Source organism: Equus przewalskii, chromosome 10, assembly GCF_037783145.1.
Source record: "Equus przewalskii isolate Varuska chromosome 10, EquPr2, whole genome shotgun sequence".
Classification (NCBI taxonomy): Eukaryota; Metazoa; Chordata; class Mammalia; order Perissodactyla; family Equidae; genus Equus; species Equus przewalskii.
Genome location: NC_091840.1, coordinates 40,189,201 through 40,211,391, shown reverse-complemented (window position 1 = coordinate 40,211,391; position 22,191 = coordinate 40,189,201). Strand labels below are relative to the sequence as shown.

The 22,191-nt window shown below is 50.3% G+C and overlaps 1 protein-coding gene across 7 annotated transcripts in view; it reads left to right on the top strand.

Annotated features, from left to right (window-relative positions):
- RHBDL3 (rhomboid like 3) overlaps positions 1–21,165 on the top strand; it is a 45,500-nt gene extending 24,335 nt beyond the window's left edge. For 4 of the 7 annotated variants that reach the window (XM_070562583.1, XM_070562580.1, XM_070562579.1 and 1 more), the window contains 4 exons: positions 2,441–2,553; positions 7,919–8,019; positions 14,631–14,691; positions 17,431–21,165. In XM_070562583.1, coding sequence (XP_070418684.1) covers positions 2,441–2,553; positions 7,919–8,019; positions 14,631–14,691; positions 17,431–17,702 — 547 coding nt within the window. In that variant the 3' untranslated portion in view covers positions 17,703–21,165. The remainder of the gene's footprint in view (positions 1–2,440; positions 2,554–7,918; positions 8,020–14,630; positions 14,692–17,430) is intronic. The other 3 variants (XR_011523529.1, XR_011523528.1, XM_070562582.1) reach the window with 2 other exon arrangements.
- The last annotated feature ends 1,026 nt before the right edge of the window (positions 21,166–22,191 follow it).

The window sequence follows — 22,191 nt, the reverse complement described above, 5'->3', positions numbered from 1 at the left end:
CCTCCCAAAGTGGTCTCCATTTGTGATGAGTCTTCTTGAAGAACTCTGGCAATACTTATAGTTTCTGTTTACAGAGCTGTGTGGCCTCTTTTGGGGCTGGAGTGCAATCACTTCTCACCGGTGCCTCCTACCGTATGGTAAGGACCTACCAGCTGGCCAGGTGACCGCCCAGGTCCAAGTCCCTTGAAGATCTTGATCTTAACTGGAGACAGTTGTTACACAGTAGAAGTGCTGAGTTGGGAAAGCAGGGTCTGCAGGCACCAGACCTCTGTGGTGTTGTCTACAGGCTCCCCAGAGAAGTGAAGGAGCTCACTGTTAGCCTGGGAGAGGCCCTGGGGTCCCTGTCCCTGGGGTTGGTAATGGAAGAGGATCACTCTGGTCCCCATGGCTCCATCATTCCTGTTCCTCGGCAGAAAACCCATCGTGGCCAAGAGGGAGCCCCACTGTGAGCCTCCCTTCCTGCTGAGACTCTGGGCACAAGAACCAACCCCTAATTGGCTGCACCTGCTGGGGTGGGCTTTGGGGCAACGAGACACCCCAAAGGAGACACCTGATCTCCTGAGAAACAAAGGAGACACCTGATGGTTGCTGACAGTTGTTCCTGCTCTGAGCTGAGGGGACCATTTGTACTGGCTGTTTGCCTTGCCTCCTGGGTCCCAGCTTGGATCTCACAGGGCTAAGGGGCAGAGGGAGGGGTGTGCGTCACACTTCCATCTTCTCATGGGCCAAGATCTGGAGACAACAGGAATGGCGGGGGCTTCCCTGTCCGGGCTGCTCACGCCCATGGCTGCACGCGTGTTGGGATTACCCGCCTTATTTCCAGGACTGCCCTCTGGCCTTCTCTGATCCCCCAGAGTGAGGAAGGAGAAGGGACAAACCCTCCAAAGCCTCCTTGTCCATTCTCTGCCTCTGGGAGCTGGAAGCCGGGAGGCTGCTGTGGACAGGGCACAGATGCCTCAGCTGAGGCCCATAGGGTTGGCCTTGGGCCTTTCTCTGCTCTGACAGGGAGATGCCTGCCAGGGAGAGCTCTGGGAGGATTCCCTAGGTCTGATTGTGAGGGAGGGGCTCTTGGCTGGTGCTGCTGTAAACAGGAGATAGGGACAGCTGGCCAGCATCCCGGGAGGGGCCAGCAAGGTGACCTATTACTCAGGGACACACTCTGGGCCTGGGAATCCAGAAGTCACTGTGGTGAAGAAGAAATAGCTCAGAATAGGAGGCAGGAGCCCTAGGTTCCCCTCACCTGGTCTCTTCTAGTCTCGCCTTCCAGGCTGTAAACCAAGGAGACGGGACCAGAAAACATCTAAGGTCTCTCTGACTCTGAGTCTGATACTACCACCCGGCTCCTTTCCAGTGAATTTGTCTGATGTTTCTATTCTAGAATCCTTCGGGTGATACAGTCAGTGGGGGCTAGAAGATTCCAGGCGTGGTGGGAATTCTGGAGAGCCTGATCTATCTGAGCTCCCTCACAGGTGCCCTCCTGAATAAGCAGGCGCCCTCACGTCCCACACAGGGGACAGCAGTTGGCCTCCAGGCAAGGTTCTGCAGACCCTGCAGGGCTGTGACCCAGGCCAGGGTCCAGACCCCTCCTCACGTGCTCTGTTAACCTGTTAACTTAAGCATCTCCAGGGAGCTGTCCAGCTGCTGTGGGCTCACTTTAAATGAGATAATGGATGTCAAAGTGCTTGTAAACTTGAAAGCACACATCGATGTAATAATCATAATGTTACAAGCTTTTCTGGTAACATGGACACTCAACTAGACACTCCATTCAGCAACAGGCTGTGGTTACAGGTATAATAATGTAAAAAGAAAGGCATTCACAGGGTAAGAAAAACCAACTGTGAGAATTTGAGGACAAAACAGGTTCCTTCTCATACCAGGAAGGAGAAATCTCCTCTGAGATCTTAAGGGCTAACTGAATTACTAAGTTCCAGGAGGTATCTTTAATGCTTGCACTTGTCTTGGAAGCATCTTTCTTTTTAAGTATCAGTAGCTCATACAAATGCAATAGTGGGCCAGAACGACCTCCTGGCCTGGTGAATAGAGCAGGTCCCTCACATCAGAGACCTGGGCTGTAGTCCTAGCCGCCACTAACCAGTTGTGTGACTTTAAGCCGGTCACTGCCCCTCTCTGAGCCTCCGCTTCTCATATGGCCACCAGTGGAGTTGCTGGATGTTGACCGTGGTTAGCTCCTCTCCCTCTGGCAAGTGCAGACACTGTCAGTCACTGCCCAGGCCCTGCACGTGCGTTCCTGTCCCAGATGGCAAGGGAGGTGTGCAGGGAACACTCTTTCCAAGATAGGCTGTCTGCATTGTAATTCCTCCCCCACCCGAGACCGTGAGCTCCTTAAAGGCAGGTATAGGGTCTTGTTCGCTGCTACATCCTCAGCACCGTGGCATACAGTGTTTGTTGAATGAATAAGTGTGATCTCTCTGTACAGGATAGAGCACCTGGGACTCAACGTGGTGCTGCAGCTCCTGGTGGGGGTGCCCTTGGAGATGGTGCACGGAGCAACCCGCATTGGGCTTGTCTATGTGGCCGGCGTTGTGGCAGGTAGGCAGATGGGCCCCATGTCTGGGGGGTAAACCTCCCCAGAGTGTCTGGGAGACCCCATGGGGTTGGGCAACCCCAGGCTTCCAGGGGACACAGAGCACCCTCATCATCAAGATTCCTGGCTACTCGGGTTGTCCCCCCAGGCAAATCTCCCACCTCCCAGGGAGGCTGGAAAGGATACCGCCACCCTGAGAGGGAGGCATGTGATGGCAGAGCGGGTGAGAGCACAGGCTTTGGAACAGGCAGACTGACTGGAGGTTAAGCCTTTACCCCCCCATGTTGTAGCTGTGTGGGCTTAGGGAAATTCCTTAACCTTTCTTGGCCCCAGTAAGCTTTAAGAGGGAACTAATGAGATATTCCTATAGGGGGTTAGGAGAGGGGAGTGAGGTGACAAATGGAGAAACAGTGCTATGTAGACTGTGCAAAGGCACAGTGAGATCCTGGTAGGGACATCCAAGGTGTGGGAGGAGCCAGCACCTCCCCTGGCCAGGCCAGCACCTGTGCCCAAAGGGAGATCTTGCCTCTGCCCAGGCCAGCCACCATCGCCTTGAATGACCCACTGCTCACAGGAGAGTCTGACCTAAAAGGTAGTGAGCGTTTGTGCCAGCTGGAGGAGTCTGGGGCCCCTGGTGGACTCAGCTCATGGTGCAGGCATTCATGGTCATCATGCCCCGTGGATAGTGGCCAGCGTGACTCCCCCCCCCCCCAACTCCAGTGGGAGGTGAGGTGAACTGGGGTGAGCTGGGCAGAGCAGAGCGGATTTCTGCATGAAAGGTCTGCACCAGCCCAGCTTCTGAACAGGGAAATCTCCCTCGTGATGTTTCCAACTTTATTGCTGGCTTTTTTCCCCCTTTTTTACAAGGTTTGCCGCCTCAGCTCTTCACCTTGACAGCTATGCCCAAGGGAGCTTTGTGTGTATGTTTAAGTAAGATCTTAATCCTTTCTGAGTGGCATTAAAGTTGTCATCAAGAGAGCGGGGCGGAATCGGCCTTGTAAACAACAGGCAGACAGGAACCCTGGGAGGAACTGAAGTGGCTTCAGGAATGGATGAGGGAAGGGTCCCACCCCATCCCCTCCCCTCCCACACAAGGCTAGTCTGCCGGTTCCTGAGCCCTCAGCCTGGGAGGCTGGGCCGGTGCCGTCTCCTTTGCTCCCCTACGTGCTGAAGTTAAAAACTTGGCTACCTTGGACAGCACCCACATGAGCTTCTCCCAGAATCCACCACTTCAGCATCCTTGAACAAAGGTCTGATGAGCGTCTCTGTGTGCCAGACTAACTCAGCCACCCACACACCCCTGAGTCTTGACATCTGGGGATTTAGAGCTGCATTTCCCATACCTAGACACTCAGAGACCCAGATGGTTAATGGAGAGGAAGAGGAAAGACACTCGTAACACTTGCAGTTAGTAGTCAGTTAGGTGGGAGTGCCAATAACCTAGAAGACAGAAATAAGATTCAAAATGACTCAGGCCTCGCCAAAACCAGATGACATGCAGCCTGGAGACAGTGCAGGTATCACTTCCCGTTGATACTGGTGTAGAGTGGAATGCCACAGACAGAAGGAGCGCTCACCAACTAAATGGGAGGGTATGGGGCTGTATCACAGAGCAAATGACGTGCACTGTTCTCTCTGAGCCATTGATCCAGACCAGAGGGCACTCTGGTCACCACATATCGTGTCATTGATCTCCAAGATCGAGTTGATTGATCTGCCTGCACCCCTTCCTCCCTCTCTGCTCCATGTGCATCCCTCCTCAGAAGGGGGGGCCCATTCACAGACAGCCAGACCCTGACTGGATATCTAACAGTTATCAAGGGCCTGCTCTGTGCAGACCGTATTTAATCCTCACAACAACCCCGTGGGGCAAGTACTGTTATTCTCCACCTGTTGCAGATACAGAAACCAAGGCTTAGAGAGGCTAAGTGACTTGCCCAAGAAGACACAGTCATAAGTGGTGGAACTGGGCTCAAACCCAGTCTGTCTGACCATAAAGGATGTGCAGCATACCTCTATGATGGGGTTAAGAGAACTAAAGATAGACCTTTTCCTTTGTGCAGATAATTGAATGTCAGGGAGATGTCTTGATAAACATCTGTTCTCGCTCTCATTCCTGCCCAATGAAAATATTCTAAATCCAAGGCACTTTGTAACAGTGATAGCTAACCTCTGCTGAGCACATCCAGTACTCCAGGCAGTTGAGAAAGGGTCACGTATGTTGCCTCCTGTATTCATCACAAGAGTCTTATGAGGTGGGTACTGTCACCCCCATTTTATAGGTAGGTCTTTGAGCAAGTGAAATGCCTTGCTCAGTTTGCTCAGCTTGGAAGCACTGGAAGTGGGTGGAAAACTTCCTCCGCCCTGTGCTTCTAACGGTGCTTGAAGCCAATGTGTATCTCACTCCTGGCTGACCATTATATGGCTAAGAATTTAAATACTTTCAAAACCAGTATCTTCAATGCTCCACCAAGCTTTTATTGTAGATTCTGTAGATTCTTACCCACGTGTGCATCCCCAGTGCCTAGCGCAGGGTTTGGCACATGTTAAGCCACAAATATTTGTACAATAAATGGAAGAATGCATAAATAAATAGAGTTATATTGCTTAAAGGTAGATATTCTGCCGATTTTTACTTGGATTTATTTTTTTATAATGGCCAAGGGAGATGTCGGAGGACGCCTGCTTTAAATTTCCCAGGCTAAAATTATCGCAGCTGTGCATTATCGCAAAGTCACCCATTTATCTGCATGCTGGCGCGGACCAGAACTTTGGGGGGAAAATTCATAACCCTGCCTAGAACTAGTCCTTTGGTCTGCTGCCAAGCAGAGGTGTGGTGTGTCACTCCAGCTTGCCATTCTCTCCCTGTCCTCTGCCCCCGTGACCTCCATGGAATTCATACTGGCCTTATCGAACTGACATCCATTAGGTTTGTAACAGCTTGTCAAGAATCCTGCCTGGCCAGGCTGCCTGCCCTGGGATGGCCTTTATTACTGAGTTGATATGCATACATGCCCAGGTTAATATTTCATCTCTCCCAGTCCCTCCAGTCCTGGGGTAATCTGCAGTCAATTGAGGAAAGTCTTTCTGCCACAAACGGAGGGCGGGAGGTCCAGATTGTTACCTTCAAGATACTAGAACCAGGATCCAAACCTCAGACCCTGGATCTTAGACCAAGACTTGGATTATTGAATTTGTCATCTGGAAAGAACCCTTGAGGTCCCCTCCAGTGGGTGGCAAGCGTTGCTCCCCGGTCCCACCCCATTCAGCCAGAGCAGCTCTCTGTGCTCTGCTCCATGGGGTAGCGGTGTGGGTAAGGTTTCCTTTGAAAAGAGGGTTTCACTGCTCAAAAGTCAGACAGCCTTAGACCTCTTCATTTCACAGATGTGAAAACTGAAGCCCAAAGAATTCAGGAGCTGTGCCCAAGTTCACATAACTAGCCAGCCACACCCCCATTCCATACTCCTGCCACAATCCCAAACTGACCCCTGACCCTGGGGTCAGGACTCCAGTGCAGGGGTAGGGTGAGGGAAAGGTCAGTGTGAGGGGTGGACCCTGGGGGCTTCCCTGCTGCCTCTCTGCCCCTGCTAGATTGCACTGGGGAGCCCGAGGGAGCAGAATCTGGACCGGATTGTAGGGACTTGCACAGAGGAAAGAGGCCAGCCCAGGGAGCTGGGGCTTCCTCTGTCCAGACGGTAATTAATGAGGAGCGGCTTGGGCAGCCGGCCCTCTGCAGCCCTGCAATGCAGCCTTCCTAGCCAGCCCCGCCAGGAGAGCGTGGGAATCCTTTGTCATGCAGATCCTGCTGCCTGCCTGTTTGCCACTCTGGGATTTTTTTTTCTGTTATATATGGCTGACCCCGTGGCTAGGCAGTAAAAAAAAAGAAAGTTATCTGACAATAGATCAATACCTAATTAAAGCCGGAGGGAAGGCATGAAAGGGGAGAAGAAAGATTTATCGTCGCTCTAGGAGGGGAGAAGGACTTGAGAGTTCTTGGTTCATGACAGTTTGTTTTTTCCTGGGAGATTACATCCCCCTTGAGACCAGGAAACTGAGACCAGGAAACTATTGTGGGGATCTCTTTCTTGAAGGATCTCAGTGAGCAGAGGAGGCTTGGGAGAGGTAGGGTAGGTATGTTGGGAGAAGGCAGATAATGTTACAGGGCCTCTCCATGCCCAGGGTTGTCAGGAGCTCTGGTTCCTGGGCTGGGCCCAGCCTCCTCCTAAGTAGTGAGCCCGCCACCCCATAGAACCTGCAGAATTTGCCCTTCTACCTGTCCCTCCTCTCTCCGCCCAGGCAGCTGCTAATTGGCTCAAGAGCCTGCGGGCATTTTCCAGTGGTATTTCTGCACACTCACCTAGGCCAGCCACCTCTCCTTCTCTGAGCCCTGGGCTCTACCTCCCAGTTATTTTTAGTCTCCCGTGTCCTTCCCTGGAAGCCAAAGCATTGATCACGCTTAAATGAGACCAGAACAATACATTTCCCATCTCCTCTCTGCCGAGCTTCCCTCCCAGGATAAAAGTTTGTCATCTCCCAGACCAAGAGTCACATACCCTTCCTTTCCCCCAGAGGGTATGACATCATCTCTCTCTCTTCCCCAGAGATTTTTCAAGGACATTTTTCCTCCAGAGAAGCCCCGAGTTGGCGCTGGAGATCCTGTTGGCCTTTTGTGATTTCACTTGGCTAGAGGAAGATTGGAGGTGATGCTAAACAGGTTTCTGGATGCTGCTGAGCAGAGAGAGTGATGGTAGAGGGTGGAGGTTGACCTCTGTACCAGTTTGGGGAGTGGCTGTTGGCAAGGCCAAGAACACATGCTTTGTGTCAGGCAGACTTGGACTCAAATCCTGGTTCCAGCCTTTCCTGAAAGCTGACTCAGCTCAATTTCCCCATCTCTGCAATGAAGCTACTAGCACGTGCCTCAACGGGGTGTCTTGAGGGTTAAAGGGGAGAATGTAGGTACAATGCTTGGCCAGTGTCTGACACACAGTGCCCTGTAAGTGGTAGCTGTCTCTGCAGTAACTGCTGCCACTATTTTTGTTATTGCTCAAAGCCCTGAGAGCACAATGTGAGGCAGAGGTTGGATTGACAGGCAGACATCTGGGTCGTGGTCCAAGTTCTCTTTTGGTCAAGTCACTTCCCTCCGTTGACACTTTGTTTCTCATTTGTAAAAGGAGAAGTTTGAATCAAATGGTTCTTTCAGACATAAATTAGTCCTCTAGGAGGCTCCAAGGCAACATGGGATCAAGGGAAGAAGAGGTGGGGCCTTTTGCTCTGGAGTCTTACCCCTGAGGCTGCAGCATCCAAGGGCCTGGGGCTGGGAAAGGGACCCCATTCCAGCATTCTTGAGTTCTCGATCTCTCTCTCTCCCAGGATCCTTGGCAGTGTCTGTGGCTGACATGACTGCGCCAGTCGTGGGCTCCTCTGGAGGGGTGTATGCGCTTGTCTCTGCCCATCTGGCCAACATTGTGATGGTGAGCACCTCCTGTCCCAGCATGTCTTTCTTGGCCTCCCCGCTGCTGTCACTGAGCCCAGGCATTAATCTGCTGGAGCTGGGTTTCAGCTCCTTCCACTCTCTACCGCAGGCCCAGCAAGTGCCAGGCAAACCTGGCTGGTAGCGGAGTTCACAGACACTCCTCACTCTGCAGACCCATTTCAAATGGGGCCCTTCCACATAGAATTCATATTTTCTCCAGTCATGTCTTTGCTTGTGAATTTCCCCATCTCCCTATTCCGCTTCTTTCCCAGTCAGTGACTTTAAAAAGTGTTAAAAATTCTTGACCATTAGCATGCATCACAATTGTAATTTGTTGTCTGTCATAGATTGTTATAGTAAAGGGGCCTTAGAGATGATCTCATCAAAATTCTCAAATAGGAAAGGAGGCTCTGAGAGACTAAGTGATTTGTCCAAAGGCACAGTCAAGTTTGTGACAAAATCGGGCCTTGAACCCACATCTCCTGACCACCATTCCAGTGTTGTTCCCCTACGTCAGCCTCTCACAGTGGCGGGACACCAACATTCCATTTCTCAAGCTCTTCCTTGCCTTTTCCTGAAAGGGAATATAGTGTAATGATTAAGAGCACAGGTTATGGAGCCAGTTAGCATTGATCTGAATCCCAGCTCCCCACTTCCTAGAGTGACCTTGGGCAAACTACTTAACTGCTTTGTCCTCAGTTTCTATATCTATGAAATGGGACGATACGTGATGAATGAGATAAAGTGAAAAGCACCGCTCAATATAAATGTTAACTCAATTCCCTACTGCTCACAGAAGAGGCCAGGGTGAACTCAGAATAAAGACGGGGTCTTCAAGGCAAGAAATTGGGATCAATCTGATAGTCTCCGAGGAGGCCGAGGAAGCCTGCTTTCTTGTTCGGAAGTAGTCTGAAGTTTGGGGGCTGGCAGTGCTTGGCTCACCCTGCCTAATGCCTCTGCTAGTCTGAGAGCCTCCAGGCAGGGCTCGGGTCTTACTTGTCTGTCCCCAGTGCCTGGCATAGGGCTGGACACATGGTAGGTGGTGCCTACTACATTTTGGTGAAGGAGGGGGGAAGGAATGAATGAACAGTGTCCAGAAAAGGCATAGCTCTCACTCATAGCCCCGCTCTCACTTCCCTCCTCCGTCACTATCTTCACCACATGGCAGATGTGTGAACGCTCAGTTACAACAGGTTTTGGAGTTCCTAAATTCTCCTACTTCTTTATTACTGCCACTCTCACCTGCCCCGCTCCTCGACATTATCCTTTTTCTTTTCGCCAAAGTCCCCTTTGTACACAGAGAGAGAACATGAGAGGGAGAGATGGAGAGACAGACAGACATACACTGATTGCCCTTGCTACTTGCCTGAATTTTGCAACTTCAAGTGAGCGCTTGGAGAGACACAGCAGGTGTGGGAAGGCCTGTGTGAATGTGCGAGTCTGAGTGTGTGTTTGTGCATGTGTCTTGCACACGCACATAGCTCGGTCTGCGGAGAACCTGGGAGCACAGGGCTGCCTCACATGGCCCTTTAAATGGGTCATTCTGTATCAGTGCCACAGCTTTCCCCAGACACTGCTTTTCCTCTGAATTCCGGCTCCTCCACTCCCCCTCCCCCTGCCCCAATTCCTTTCTTTAGGGGAAGGAAATGCTAGCCTCCCCTTCCTTCCGCCCCCCCCCAGATGTGTATGTGTGTAAGGGGATAAACAAGCACAACTAAGAGAACATGGGAAAGAAGAGACAAACAGAAGTTCATAAAGATGCCCTGTTTCTACCCCCTTCCCCACGACGTGGGAAACAGCCCTGATGTCCCACAAGTTCCCATGGTGAGGGCAGACCACCCCAAGAACCATGGGGTGGGGCATGGGGTCTGAGGAGGGAGGTGTGAAAGCAGTTTTGTTCCAGTTTATGCTTCTTTCTGGCAAGTAGCCCATGGCCTGTGGTGGTGGAGATGAGCAGTCCCATCCGAGAACCCATTGCTCTTCCAGAAGGATAAGGTTTTCCCTGGCCAACCAAGAGATTTCCAGTCCCCTGAGCATGACATACTGCAGCCCTCCCCTAGAAAGTTGTGTGGTGCTTATTTGACAGTGAAAAACTCTCATTTTCTCATTAGAAAGATCGGTTTCCTTTCATCAAGAGGCCACGTTTACCCAAATTAGCTCAGTGCCCAGCAATTCAGAGATGCATTGGGTCAAACCATATGAAATTGCCGTCTCTTTGTGTCAGAAGCATTTAAGCATTGGCAATTTCATGTGGTTCAACCTAGTAGATAAACTATTGTTTTTAATTCCAAAATGAAGATTTAGTCGATATATATGTACACAGGAAAGCACCTTGTCAGCACAGAAAGGAGAAAAAGCATAGATTTAACAGTCAGGAAGTCAGGGTTGGAGTACCAGTGTCATCATCTTAGTGGCTGTGAGTTCCTTAACTTCTCAGGGCCTCAGTTCTCTGATTTGTGATCCCTTCTTCACAAGGTAGTTGTGAGAAAGACATGCAAACGATGAATGTGAAAATGCCTTCCACATGGCAAATCACCACACAGCTGGGAGATCCTGTGTGTGTGTGTTTATATGTATTTGTATACATGTAATTTTTTATTTTTATAAATTCTGCCTGATACTTGTACAGAGAACAATCAGAAAATGTGTCCTTTTTGCTTCAGATACAAAATAGGAAAATGTTTAACACTTTTGTTCTTAGGACTATCTGTTTAAATGAGAGATTCTGCCTTAAATCAAAGGATGTCTTATTGTTCATAAAAGCACTTTGAGTTTCAAAAAGCTTGCAGTTTACATCAAGGAATTAAATTCAGAAAATAGTTCAACAAAATATCTGCATGGCATAACAGACTTACACTTAAGACTTCTTATTTTAAGCACTGGAAGGATAAAGATACACATAATTAAATAATTTATTAATTGCCTTTTGCTGAGGCCCATTGGCCAGAGTTCCATTTTTAAATATACAAGATATTTACTTACACTTTGCTCCATATGATAGACGTTTTCCTAAAATGTTTGAGATCTGAATTTTCACAAATTGAACCATATTATCAAAGCACAAGGAAAGATTCTTGTCTGAAAGAAACAAAAGATCTGTTATAAAGTTCCCTTTATTAAGTAAAAATCCTTTTGTAGGACGAATAATCACTCCCTAATTTATCTGTGTTGTGCTTTCCCGTTTCCTGTGTTGGGTTTTCTTGAAGTCATTTGACAAGAAACTGTTTCCACCGAGATTGTGGAAAGCTGTGTTGAATTGGAAGCACCCCTCCTGCGTTCCAGCCTCTGAGCTCTTAACTGGCTGGGTGAGCAAGATGCCGAGGGGACTGGTTCCCGCCTTGTTTGCGGTGGGTGAGTTATCGTCTCACCCTGCGTGGCTCTGGGAGAAAATGAAATTAAAGGGCCTGCAAAAGGTTTGTATTCTCCAGGGGCCTGCAGGCTTTTCAACATTTATAGCAGCAGCAGTGCTGGCTGTGTGTGAGGTTTTTTTCTTCTCTCCTGTTGTTTCACTGCACTCATTTTATTGGAGGGAATAATGGGTCGGGAAAATGAGGCAGCTGGCACAGAGGGGTGACTTTCTAGTTTAACCCCTCAGCTGCTGGGAGACTGGCCATTTACTGACATTCGCTCAGCTCTGGGGGCAGCTGGGGCGGCCAGCAGAGACAGACAGCACAGACAGACAGAATGTGCTCCTGTCTTGGAACTGTGGGTATACACAACCCTGAACTAGGAGCCCTATCAAGCTCGTCATTAACTCACCGTGACCTTGAACTAGCCCTCCTGGACCCTCAGTTTCTTCTTCCCTAAGGTGCAGAGCAGAGGGTGTGACTGAATCAGCTTGGCAAACTCCAGTGCCTTCAGGGCCCAGGCAGGTATTAAACAAAGCTGGCCTGGGGGGCATTGTGGTAGAAACGGGAGCTCCCAGAGCTGTCCGAGGTCATTGAGATTCAGAAGTTTTAAAGTTGCTGTGCAGGGCAAACTCACTGTCTTTGCCTCAGTCTAAACACTAATATCGGACATTTATATGACACTTACCATGTGCGGGGCAGTGTTCTTAGTGCTTTATACATATTAATTCATTTCACCTTCACAACAACCCACGAGGTAGGTAATTGAGACGGGTACTGTTGTTATCTCAAATTTACAAATGAGGACAGTAGAGAAAAAGGAATTCTGAGCCACCCACTGATGGTGTTGCTGGAACGAAAATATGGACAGTGCTTTCTAAGACAGATCCCAGATAGGGCCCAGAGCAGTCATGGACCTCAGCTGAACGAAAGAGCAACCAATACACCCTAGATTTATTTTGCCTGGTATTATCACTCAGAACACAGTGAAAGAGACACCAGCTTCAGGTAAGATATTCAGAGAGTTTTTTAAGAGGAAAAGGGATATTAGAAGTGGTCTGTATCACTTTTAAGTGTGGTAAAATATACATAACACTTATCATCTTAACCATTTTTAAGAATACAGTTCAGAAGTGTTAAGTACACTCATATTATGCGACCATCACCACCATCCATCCACAGAACTCTTTTCATCTTGCAAAACTGAAACCCTGTACCCATTAAACAGCAGCTCTCCCTTCCTCCCTCTGCCCAGCTCGTGGCAACCTCCATTCTGCTTTCTGTCTCAATGAATTTGACTTCCTCTAAGCACCTTGTATAAATGGACTCATCCAATATTTGTCGTTTTGTGAGTGGTTTATTTCATTTAGCATAGTGTCTTCAAGTATCATTCGAGTTATAGCATGTGTCAGAATTGCCTTCCTTTTGAAGACCTAATAATATTCCATTGTATGCATGTACCACATTTTGTTTCTCTGTTCATCTGTCAATGGGTTGCTTCTGCTTTTTGACTATTGTGGTTAATACTGCTACGAATGTAGGCATCCCTTTTAAGGGAGAACTAAGACCCCTGGGTGGACATCACAGGGAGGCAAAGCCTGGCCGGAAGATTGCAGGAAGAACTTTTCAGTGATTGGAGCCTCTTCATGGGGCTACCCCACGAGGTGGTGAGCTCTCCGTCAGGGGCTGGAGGGCCATTTTGCTTGGTAGCGGATTTCTCTTTGGGAGGAGATGGTCCATTGGGTGACTCCCAAGGACCCTGCCATCTTAGGGTTTCAGCCCTGAGAGGAGCTAAGGGACCACTCACCATCAGCTAACTGAGCTAGCTCGAAGTGGATTGCTAGATCCCGTGGAGGACACCGACTCCCATTTTGTCCTCTGTGTCCTGGCAGGGCTCCTCTCGGGGCAGACACCAGCGGGTGACGACGTCCTGCCATCTGCTTCTTAGCACAGAACATATGAGCAAGCAAAGATTAGACGTTCCCACCTAAAAAGGGGCTGTGTGTCTCCCATCTCGCCTTTTGTGAGGAAGGGCTTGCCGGTCAGTGAGGAATAATGGGGGAAAGGCAGGCAATGGGCAAGAAGCCGAATGCCGCAGGACTTCTCCCTCATTTTGGCAGCTTCCCTGCGTTCTGCTTGCTCGAGTGAAGCTTCCATAGATGTTATTGTACGTGCCAGTCCTCAGGGCCTCTGTAAAGTTTAACGCGTGTCTCCCCAACGTCAAAGGAGTGTGAGACGTGTCCCCTGGCTGGGCCTGGGCCAGGCAGCAAAGGCAGAGTGGGTGGGTGGGAAGGAACAGAAGCCCCTGGCTGTGCCCAGTTGCCTCCTTCCCTGGGCTGATGTGTTCCAGGAAGCTTCCAGGCTCGTTTCTGTGTGCGCGTGCGTCTGTGTAAATGGAATAGTGCTTTGAATGCACTGCAGGAGTGCCCTCAAAGGAACCCTGTGGTGAAGTCTTTTGTAAAGTGAAAAATCCTTTTGTAAGGTGAATAATTGCACTCTGTTTATCTGCTTTGGAGGTTCAGAGTGTTCAGAGATTCTCAGGGGAAGGGGGATTTGTTTGAAGGCCATCTGGCCCACCCCCTTTCCGATGCCCAATTCTCTAGAGCATCTCTCCAAGAGATACGAAGCCCCCCTTTGAACCCCTCAATGATGGGAAACTCACGAAGCCCCAAGATGGATCATTCCTTCTTTGGACAGCTCTGCTCATTAGAAATGGAAACGTGTCCCGAGCTTAAAAAATCTCTCTGAAGTTTTCAGCCATTGAGTCTTCCGCTTGCAGGTTACACTGAATGTGCCCTTTGCTTCCGTTGACTCACTTGATACTTGACCACAATGAACTTGACCCATGTGTCTCCTCTTCTTTCATTCCTCCTATGCAGGATTTTGAGTTATTTCACCCTCCTGATGGTTCTGCTTTGACTTGGCTCGGTTGCTGTCTTGCAGCCCCGGCAACTGTGGGCCCCAGCAATTAATGCCACTCTCAGATGTTGTCTGTGTGTCTAGAGGAGAGAGGGGCTCTCATCTCCCTGGATCTAGATTCTTTTCCTCTGTTGCTGCAGCTCAAGAGCTTTTATGACAGTAATAAACTTACCACTGCCTAAAATCTCCAAGCCATGCTGGTGTGATCTGCGATGAAGCCACCACCCCTCATTCAGGACTTAATGAAGATTGTTTTTTTAAATGCCAGGTTTTCTTAAGCGAAATACATCTGCGGAAGAGCGGTCTGATCTGGAACTAATGAAACCCTCTCCTTTTCCCCTAGAATTGGTCAGGCATGAAGTGTCAGTTCAAGCTGCTGCGGATGGCTGTGGCCTTGATCTGTAGTAAGTACTGACGGGGCAGGCTGGGGGAAGGGGGCCCCACAGTGGCCCCGGGGGTGTAAAGATGGCACAGTCTCTGCCCATCAGAGGCATGTGGTCAAGGAAAAAGAGGGAGACAATGTGCAACAAAGTAGGGATATTTTGAGAGAAGTCTGGCCCACTATGCTACTTCCTAACCTTTCTCAAACTTTTTATTGACATATAATATGCAAACAGAAAAGTGCACACAGCATGAGTGTCTCCCTCAGTGACCAGCACCCAGATCAGAAAAAATAACTTCTTAATGACCTTTTGGGTTATGGAGTTGATCCTTTGAGATCTCCTTTAGGAAGCAAGAGACTCTTCCCCCCTAAAATGCACATATGCGCACCTACACACGCACACTAAAACTTGCAGTTAGCAGGTTCACAAGCCGTAACTAATCCATGAACCCCTATGTGCAGGGGCTGGTGGAGTCCTAGTTGGGACAAGTCAGTTCTACCTACAGAGGTCGTTTTGAGTGTTAAACACAGGCAGGTGTTCGCCATGTAGACGAGGTGAAGAGGGCATTTCAGGCAGAGGGGCAGCAGGAGCAAAGACATGGTGAGTGAAGGGTCGAGGTCTGCAGGTCCGTTAGCTAAACTGCTTGTGGGGTTTGGGACTGTGTGTGATTGTGATAAGAGATAATAGGAGTCAGACCATGAAGGGCTTTAAATACAAAGAGAAAAACTGAACTTCATCCTGAATGCCCTGGGAGGCCACAGGACGGCTTTAAATGAGAGTTGCTGGCAGATTTGAGTTTTAGGAGAGCAGTCAGGCTGCAGGGTAGAGAAGGAGTTGAGTGGAGGGGATGAGGCCAGAGACCAAGAGGCTTATTCTGAGATGGGAAGAGATGAGTCTGAACGGAAGCGATGGAGGCAGGGAGAGAGAAGAGGGAGCATGGTCTCTCCTTTGGTCCTCAGAACATGGCTATGAGGAGGGAATTATCATTAGGCTTAGTTCACAGGTAGATGCTTGAGACTCAGGGAGTTAAGTTCTTTGCCCAGGGTCACCCAGCTGGAGGTGACAGAGCTAGAATTCAGAGCCAGCCTGTGCCATTTTAATGCCCCGCACTTTAGCCAAGATGGCCTGGAGCACCCTGACTGTCTCTGCCCAGGCCAGCCTCCTGCTATGTGGGGAAGAGGAAGACTGAGCCAGAACAAACGTGGGGTGGAGGAGGGGCCTGTGGCTCCATATGAATTCACTTCCACATCCTGTGCTTCGTACCCCATGGCTGTCAGGGCTCTCTGGTCTCAGTTTCCTGGATGGGTTTGGAGGATCTCTAAGCCCAGAGAAGACTTTCCAGCCCTAAGACCCACAGACTCTTTCAGCCAGGACAGTGCGGGGCAGTGGGGGGCAGTGGGGGGCAGTGGGGAGCGGTGGGGTGGGGGCACAGGTGAGCATAGCTTCCCTGTCTGCTCAGACTCTGAGTTTCTGTTTGCAAGGGAGAGAAGAGAAGCATGAGTCTTGCTGTTTAAAAAAAATCCACCTGTAAGCATCATAAAAACTAAAATGCTGTTTTGGAGTGGGGACCAATGTCTTTCAAACCTCTCTTGTGGACCCCAGGGCCTGGGGGTTGGGAGGAGGATACAGTGTCCATCCCTGGCTGCTCCTTTTCCGCCATCTATCGGCCATCCTTGAGGTTGCAGGGCCCAGGCCAGGAGGTTAGGCAATCCCCAGGGGAATGAATGTCCCTGGCGATGCTGGCACCCCTGGAGTGGTTAGAGTGGAGAGAGGCGCCCTGGTTAATTAAGTGGTAACTGAACAAGTACAAAATTCCTCTCAAAGAGCATTCTTGCAATCTGTCAAGTTTGTCTTGATTTCCTCATCTGTAAAATGCTGCTAAGAATACCTGCCCTTGATGGAAATGAAATTACCCAACACCTATCCTCTCAAGAGAGTACATACCCGCTGAATTGGCTGAACAAAGAAGGTCATGCAAAAAGGATGGATTGGAGAGTGGGGTGGGGCATTTTAGAATCTGTTAAGAGAGAAATTCCAGCACTGTTGGGATCGTTTATTTCCATTCCTTCTTTGCCGTTCTCCTCCATCCCTTCCTTCCAACCACAGAAGCACTGGTTCTGAGAGTTTTCTACAGATTTTGAAATAAGGCATGAAAACCCCTTATAAACTGTAAAGTGCTGGCACATATTGAAGTTGTTGTAAATGCTTCAGCAGTACAGCCTGACTGGTACATAGAGGCCGAGCCTTTCTACAGATGGGAAACTGAGCCTCCAGACTCATGACCACAAGGGTCCAAGGACCTTTGGGCTTCTGCCTGAGCTGTCCCCTCTTCCTGGAATGCTCTTCTTAGAGTCTTCTCTTGAGAGTCACATCTCTGCTCAAATGTCACCTCTTTAGAGAGATCTGGCCTGACTCCCCAAACTAAAGAAGCCCCCTCCTTATGCCCAGCATTGATTTTAAACTACCTAATTTTTTCCCCATAGAATTTCTCTTACTGAAATTATCTGCTATATGTAATTGGACGCTGGTTGACTGCCAGACCCTGTAAACTCTGGGAGAACAGAGGCTTTTCTGTCTTCTTCGCTACTATATCTCCAGTGCATAGAACGAATAGTGCTTGGCCTAATGGGTAGTGAATGAATTAATGGGTGGATGGCTGAGTGGGTGGCTGGGTGGCCGGATGGATGGAGTGTAAGGCCTCTCCCTCAGCCCCTGCCCAGTGGCCCTCCTGTGACTTCTCTTTGCTTCCTCCCCTTGCAGTGAGCATGGAGTTTGGGCGGGCTGTGTGGCTCCGGTTCCACCCATCAGCCTATCCCCCGTGCCCTCACCCGAGCTTCGTGGCGCACTTGGGCGGTGTGGCTGTGGGCATCACCCTTGGCGTGGTGGTCCTGAGGAACTATGAGCAGAGGCTGCAGGACCAGTCGCTGTGGTGGATTTTTGTGGCCATGTACACCATCTTTGTGCTGTTCGCTGTCTTCTGGAACATCTTTGCCTACACTCTGCTGGACTTAAAGCTGCCGCCACCCCCCTAAGGACCTGGAGGACCGAGGCCAGGGAGGGGAGTGAGAAGCAGCATCAGAAAGGAGCATCTGCGTTCTTTTTCTCATCACCAGCTCACTGAGGCCAGGGAGGAAGGACAGGAGACACTGACGCGCTGTAATCTTTGGGTTCAGATTTGGACAGACAGTAGAGGCTCTTTTTTGAAAGGCACATGCTGGAGGAGTTGGATGTGGCTACTCTTGTCCTTCTAGACTGTTCTGAAGACGTCAGGACAGGACAAAGGCCTGGGGTCGGGTGAGAGTGGCCATCCCCTAGGGCTGGGCTTGTTTCATGTGTTCAGAGGTCCCCTCCCTTGTCACAGATTGGGCAGCAGCCTTCTCCCGCATCCTCCACCCTGAGAGACCCTGAGAGTATGAGGAAGGCCTGGGCGTGTAGTAGGCAGGTGGACCCTTGTCCAGCAGAGAGACAACTGCAGACCAGGAAGTGTTCCCTCTACACCCATTGGGTCTGGAACCCTGGAGTGAAAGAGGGCTTGGTAGTGGACATGTCAACATTGGCCCTGGGGGAGCCCAGGGTACCCTCTGTGCCTGTCGGTGGGCACTGGGGTGTGGCCTCTAGTGCCTGGGGTGGGAGGGAGATGCTGTAACTCCAGGCCTCACGCTTGCCCTGAAGGTTCCCAGCAAGAGAAACCCAAGCGGGAGGGGATAAGCTCCATCCCAGGTTCCACCCTGGGGAGGACTTCTCCCTCCCTTTCTCCCAGAAAGCTGACATCTCACATCAGTGCCCCAGCATCCCACACCCTGCCTTGTTTTCAGGGTCTTTTCCTTCCATTCCAGTACCCTGACCTGCATTGTACTTCTCCTTTAATTATGGAGACAGTGTTTGGGTGTGTGTGTGTGTGTGTGGTTTGGCGGGCGGAGATGCCCATGTGTTGGGAAAAACAATGTGGGGTGAGTTGGAGACTGCAGAGGAAGCCTGCGAGGGGCAGTGGGGATGTGTGGAGGGGTCTACCCGAGAGGAAGGCAGGTGCTGAGAGGTGGCAGAGTGTGGTCTTGCTTTTAGCAAAGCTTGCCCCTTCTTTCCCATTCTCATCACTTCCAGGCGCACCCCTGAGAATCACCGACAGATGGGAGGACTGTCTGTGGTGGAGGAAGACCTAGGGCCTTCCAGGGTCCTTCAGGATGCTGAGGTTTTCCTTGCCTTTGCCAAGTTCTGCCCTTGTTTCCCTCTGGGATGGCCTTCATATCTGAAAAGGTTCTGTCTGTCTCCATTAGGAGGAAGGGAGCTTTGGGGGTGCAAGGGAGGCTGGAGCAGGAGTATTGAGGCTATGTGTCCATTTGAGTTGGGGGCAGAGGAGGCTGCAGTAAAAGGAGTCCCAATGTAGGCAGAAAACCGCTTCTAGAGATTTATTGGGTGTTTGGATGAGTGTCAGAGGCAAAGGCAGCTCGTAGGCTCAGATGCTCAGAGGTTGGAGGGGACTTGGAGATGATCAGGGCCATCCTCACCCCCAAGTCACTAGTGGGAAAACTACCCCCTAGCAGGAGTTGGTGCCGGCCCTGAGGGGAGCCTGGGGTGAGGATGACCTTTGACAAAATATGTCATTCCCTTTATCCTGCTCTTGGAAGTCCCAACCACTGACAGCCCAGGAGGACAAAGAACCCAAGTCTGGGAGATAGAGGCCTGGGTTCATGAGGAATGAGGGCAGGAGTGTGGGAACTGCCTTCTGCTAGCCATCTGCTCCTCAGAGCCCTTACGTGCACTGAGGTCCAGAGTCAGCCAGGCCAGGCCTTTTGGGTCTTGGGCCACTGTGTCTTCCTGTCCCCGGTGATCACATTAAATGCGCAGAGTCTTCCTACCCAGGGACACCCCCTACTTAGCCCCAGGCTATGCCAAGCCCTTCCCTGTCATTGCCCAGTGCTAAATAGATGGTCCTGGTCCCCACATATGGCTCCTAAAGTCATGCTGTACTGTGCCAACACTGTGTTGAGGACTGCCGGCCTGAGGTGGTGTGGGCCTTGATCTCTGGCTGAGTTTTGTCAGTCTGGGGCATCTTGTCTGTGCCCTGCCAGCCCTTCTTTGCCCTACTGAGAGAAAGGCCTAGTGAGAAGAGTCAGCTTCTTAGGAGAAGAGACTCTGAGCTGGAATGGGAGCCAAGAAGACTTAGGTAAGAATGACAAAGGGGGCCTCAGCATAGGCTGCAGCCACTGCTAAACCTGAGTGGTACCGTCCCTTCCTGGAGGAGCAGAGGCAACTGGTGCCCTGCTGGAGGCAGGACTTCCCCTCCAGATCCTGCCCTGGCACCTGGGGGTTCTGGGCTGTGGGTGGAGGGAGAGGAGAGCCCTCTGCTTTTGTCTGGTGTGGCATGGAGAGGGGCCTTCTTCTCTCTTGGGTGAGAAGACTGAACTAGAAGCCTCTAGAAAGCCCTCAGAGAAGCACTTAGTTCCCTCAGGACTTCCGATGGAAGCTTGTTCCCGAGAAGGACTGCCTGCAGTGGAAGTCCCATCTCCCACCCTGTTAAGTCTGTCTTCCGAGGTCTGGGACACGCTATGGGAGCCTATCCACACCTCAGGCCACCAGCCCCAGCAGCTCCCTATGCAAAAGCAACCCAAAAGTTCTTTGTTCTGCTTGACGCCCATCTCCACCACCCTCCCCCAACCATCACTTCTAAGCAGGGCCGTACAGTGGTGACAACGGTCACTTCACACAACCCAGGTCTCCAATCCAGGGCTGGAGAGAGCTGTCTGGTAAGAAAGGTTTCCTTTTTGTTGTCTGGCTTTCTCCCCAGCGGGTCCCTTTGTCCCGTGCTCCTGGGGCCCTGCCAGCAGCACACATCCTCATCATCCTTCCTTCCTCGTCCAATATGGCCACCTGGCCAGTGTGCTGGGAAGCAGAGGGTGGTGTGAATCATCAGGCTGTGAGGGAGGCCGGCCTTTCATCTGCAGGATGTGGAAATTGAGAGCTGGGGATTCCCCAAACAGCATCCATAGGCTCCCTCGCTCGTTCAACGGAAGAGGAATCTCAGAAACTGGGGAAAGGAAAACAAACCTTCAAAGGAGAAATTTTGCTTTAATGACACCATTAATCATTCGTTTTTTAATTAGGAAGAGCTCCCTAATGGGGCACTTTTGCCAGCTAATAGGACTCTCAATTTCCATGAGCACATTCTTGCCCAGAGGAATAGGGGAGTCATTACTCACCAAGCTCAGATCTTCCCCCAGTGTCCGATTTCGTTTGCAGATAATGCAGATTCCCGGGTGCCATGGAAGCCCTTTCATGGCATTGTTCATGTTGCTCCCAGTGCTGGCTCGAAAGCACCGATACTCCTCTGCCTTAAAAAACACTGAACTCCCCCTCCCCCAAGGACTTGAGTAAGTGGAAAACAAAACACAAGCTGCAATGTTTGTTTCTAAATATTTTTGTATTGTGTACATTCTGTATATTTTTGTTGTAACATATTATTTGAGCACAGATTCCATTAAAGATTTTTTTTTTTAAGCCATCGGTTATTCAGAAAGTGACCTAAAGGGCTGGCATTGGAGCCTGTTTCGTGGTGGTCTGGGTCAGGGTGGCGGGAGAGGGTGGACAGCAGTGGTGCTGGGTCTACGATTTATGCAGGATGGGTGGGGGCATTGGTGCTTGGCGCTGGTGTTACTAGCTTGGTGATTCTTAACTTTTCTTGAATTACTGAACTCTTTTGAGTGGTTGATGAAAGCTATGATTTCTCTTCCCATAAAAATGCACAGACAGGGGCTGGCCCAGTGGCACAGTGGTTAGGTGCACACGTTCCGCTTCAGCAGTCCGGGGTTTGCCGGTTCGGATCTCGGGGGCAGACGTGGCACCACTTGGCAAGCCATGATGTGGCAGGCGTCCCACATATAAAGTAGAGGAAGATGGGGCCAGCCCTGTGGCCAACTGGTTAAGTTCACACGCCCTGCTGCAGGCGGCCCAGTGTTTTCGTCGGTTTGAATCCTGGGCACGGACATGGCACTGCTCATCAAGCCACGCTGAGGTGGCATCCCACATGCCACAACTAGAAGGACCACAACTAAGAATATACAACTATGTACTGGAGGGCTTTGGGGAGAAAAAGGAAAAAAATAAAATCTTTAAAAAAAAAAAGTAGAGGAAGATGGGCACGGATGTTAGCTCAGGGCCAGTCTTCCTCAGCAAAAAAAGAGGAGGATTGGCAGCAGATGTTAGCTCAGGGCTAATCTTCCCTAAAAAAAAAAATGTGCAGACAATTTTGTGTACAGTTTGGTGGCGGGGCGGGGCGGGGGGGCTCAGGAACTGTGAATAAGGAAACTTATCCATGGCTTCAGGTCAACAACGTCTGTGCCAGCTATCCTGGTGGGTGCTCTGCCTTCCCCTTCCACTCTTACACTATACCCTGATGAGAGAGTAATATTTTGACTATTATTATTGGATGAATCTTCTTTGAAATATCCTAGGTACTTCTTTCTTTACCCGACTAGCCTAGTTTTTAGGTCTTTCTGGGGGCTGTCAACAACCTGATCTTGAGGA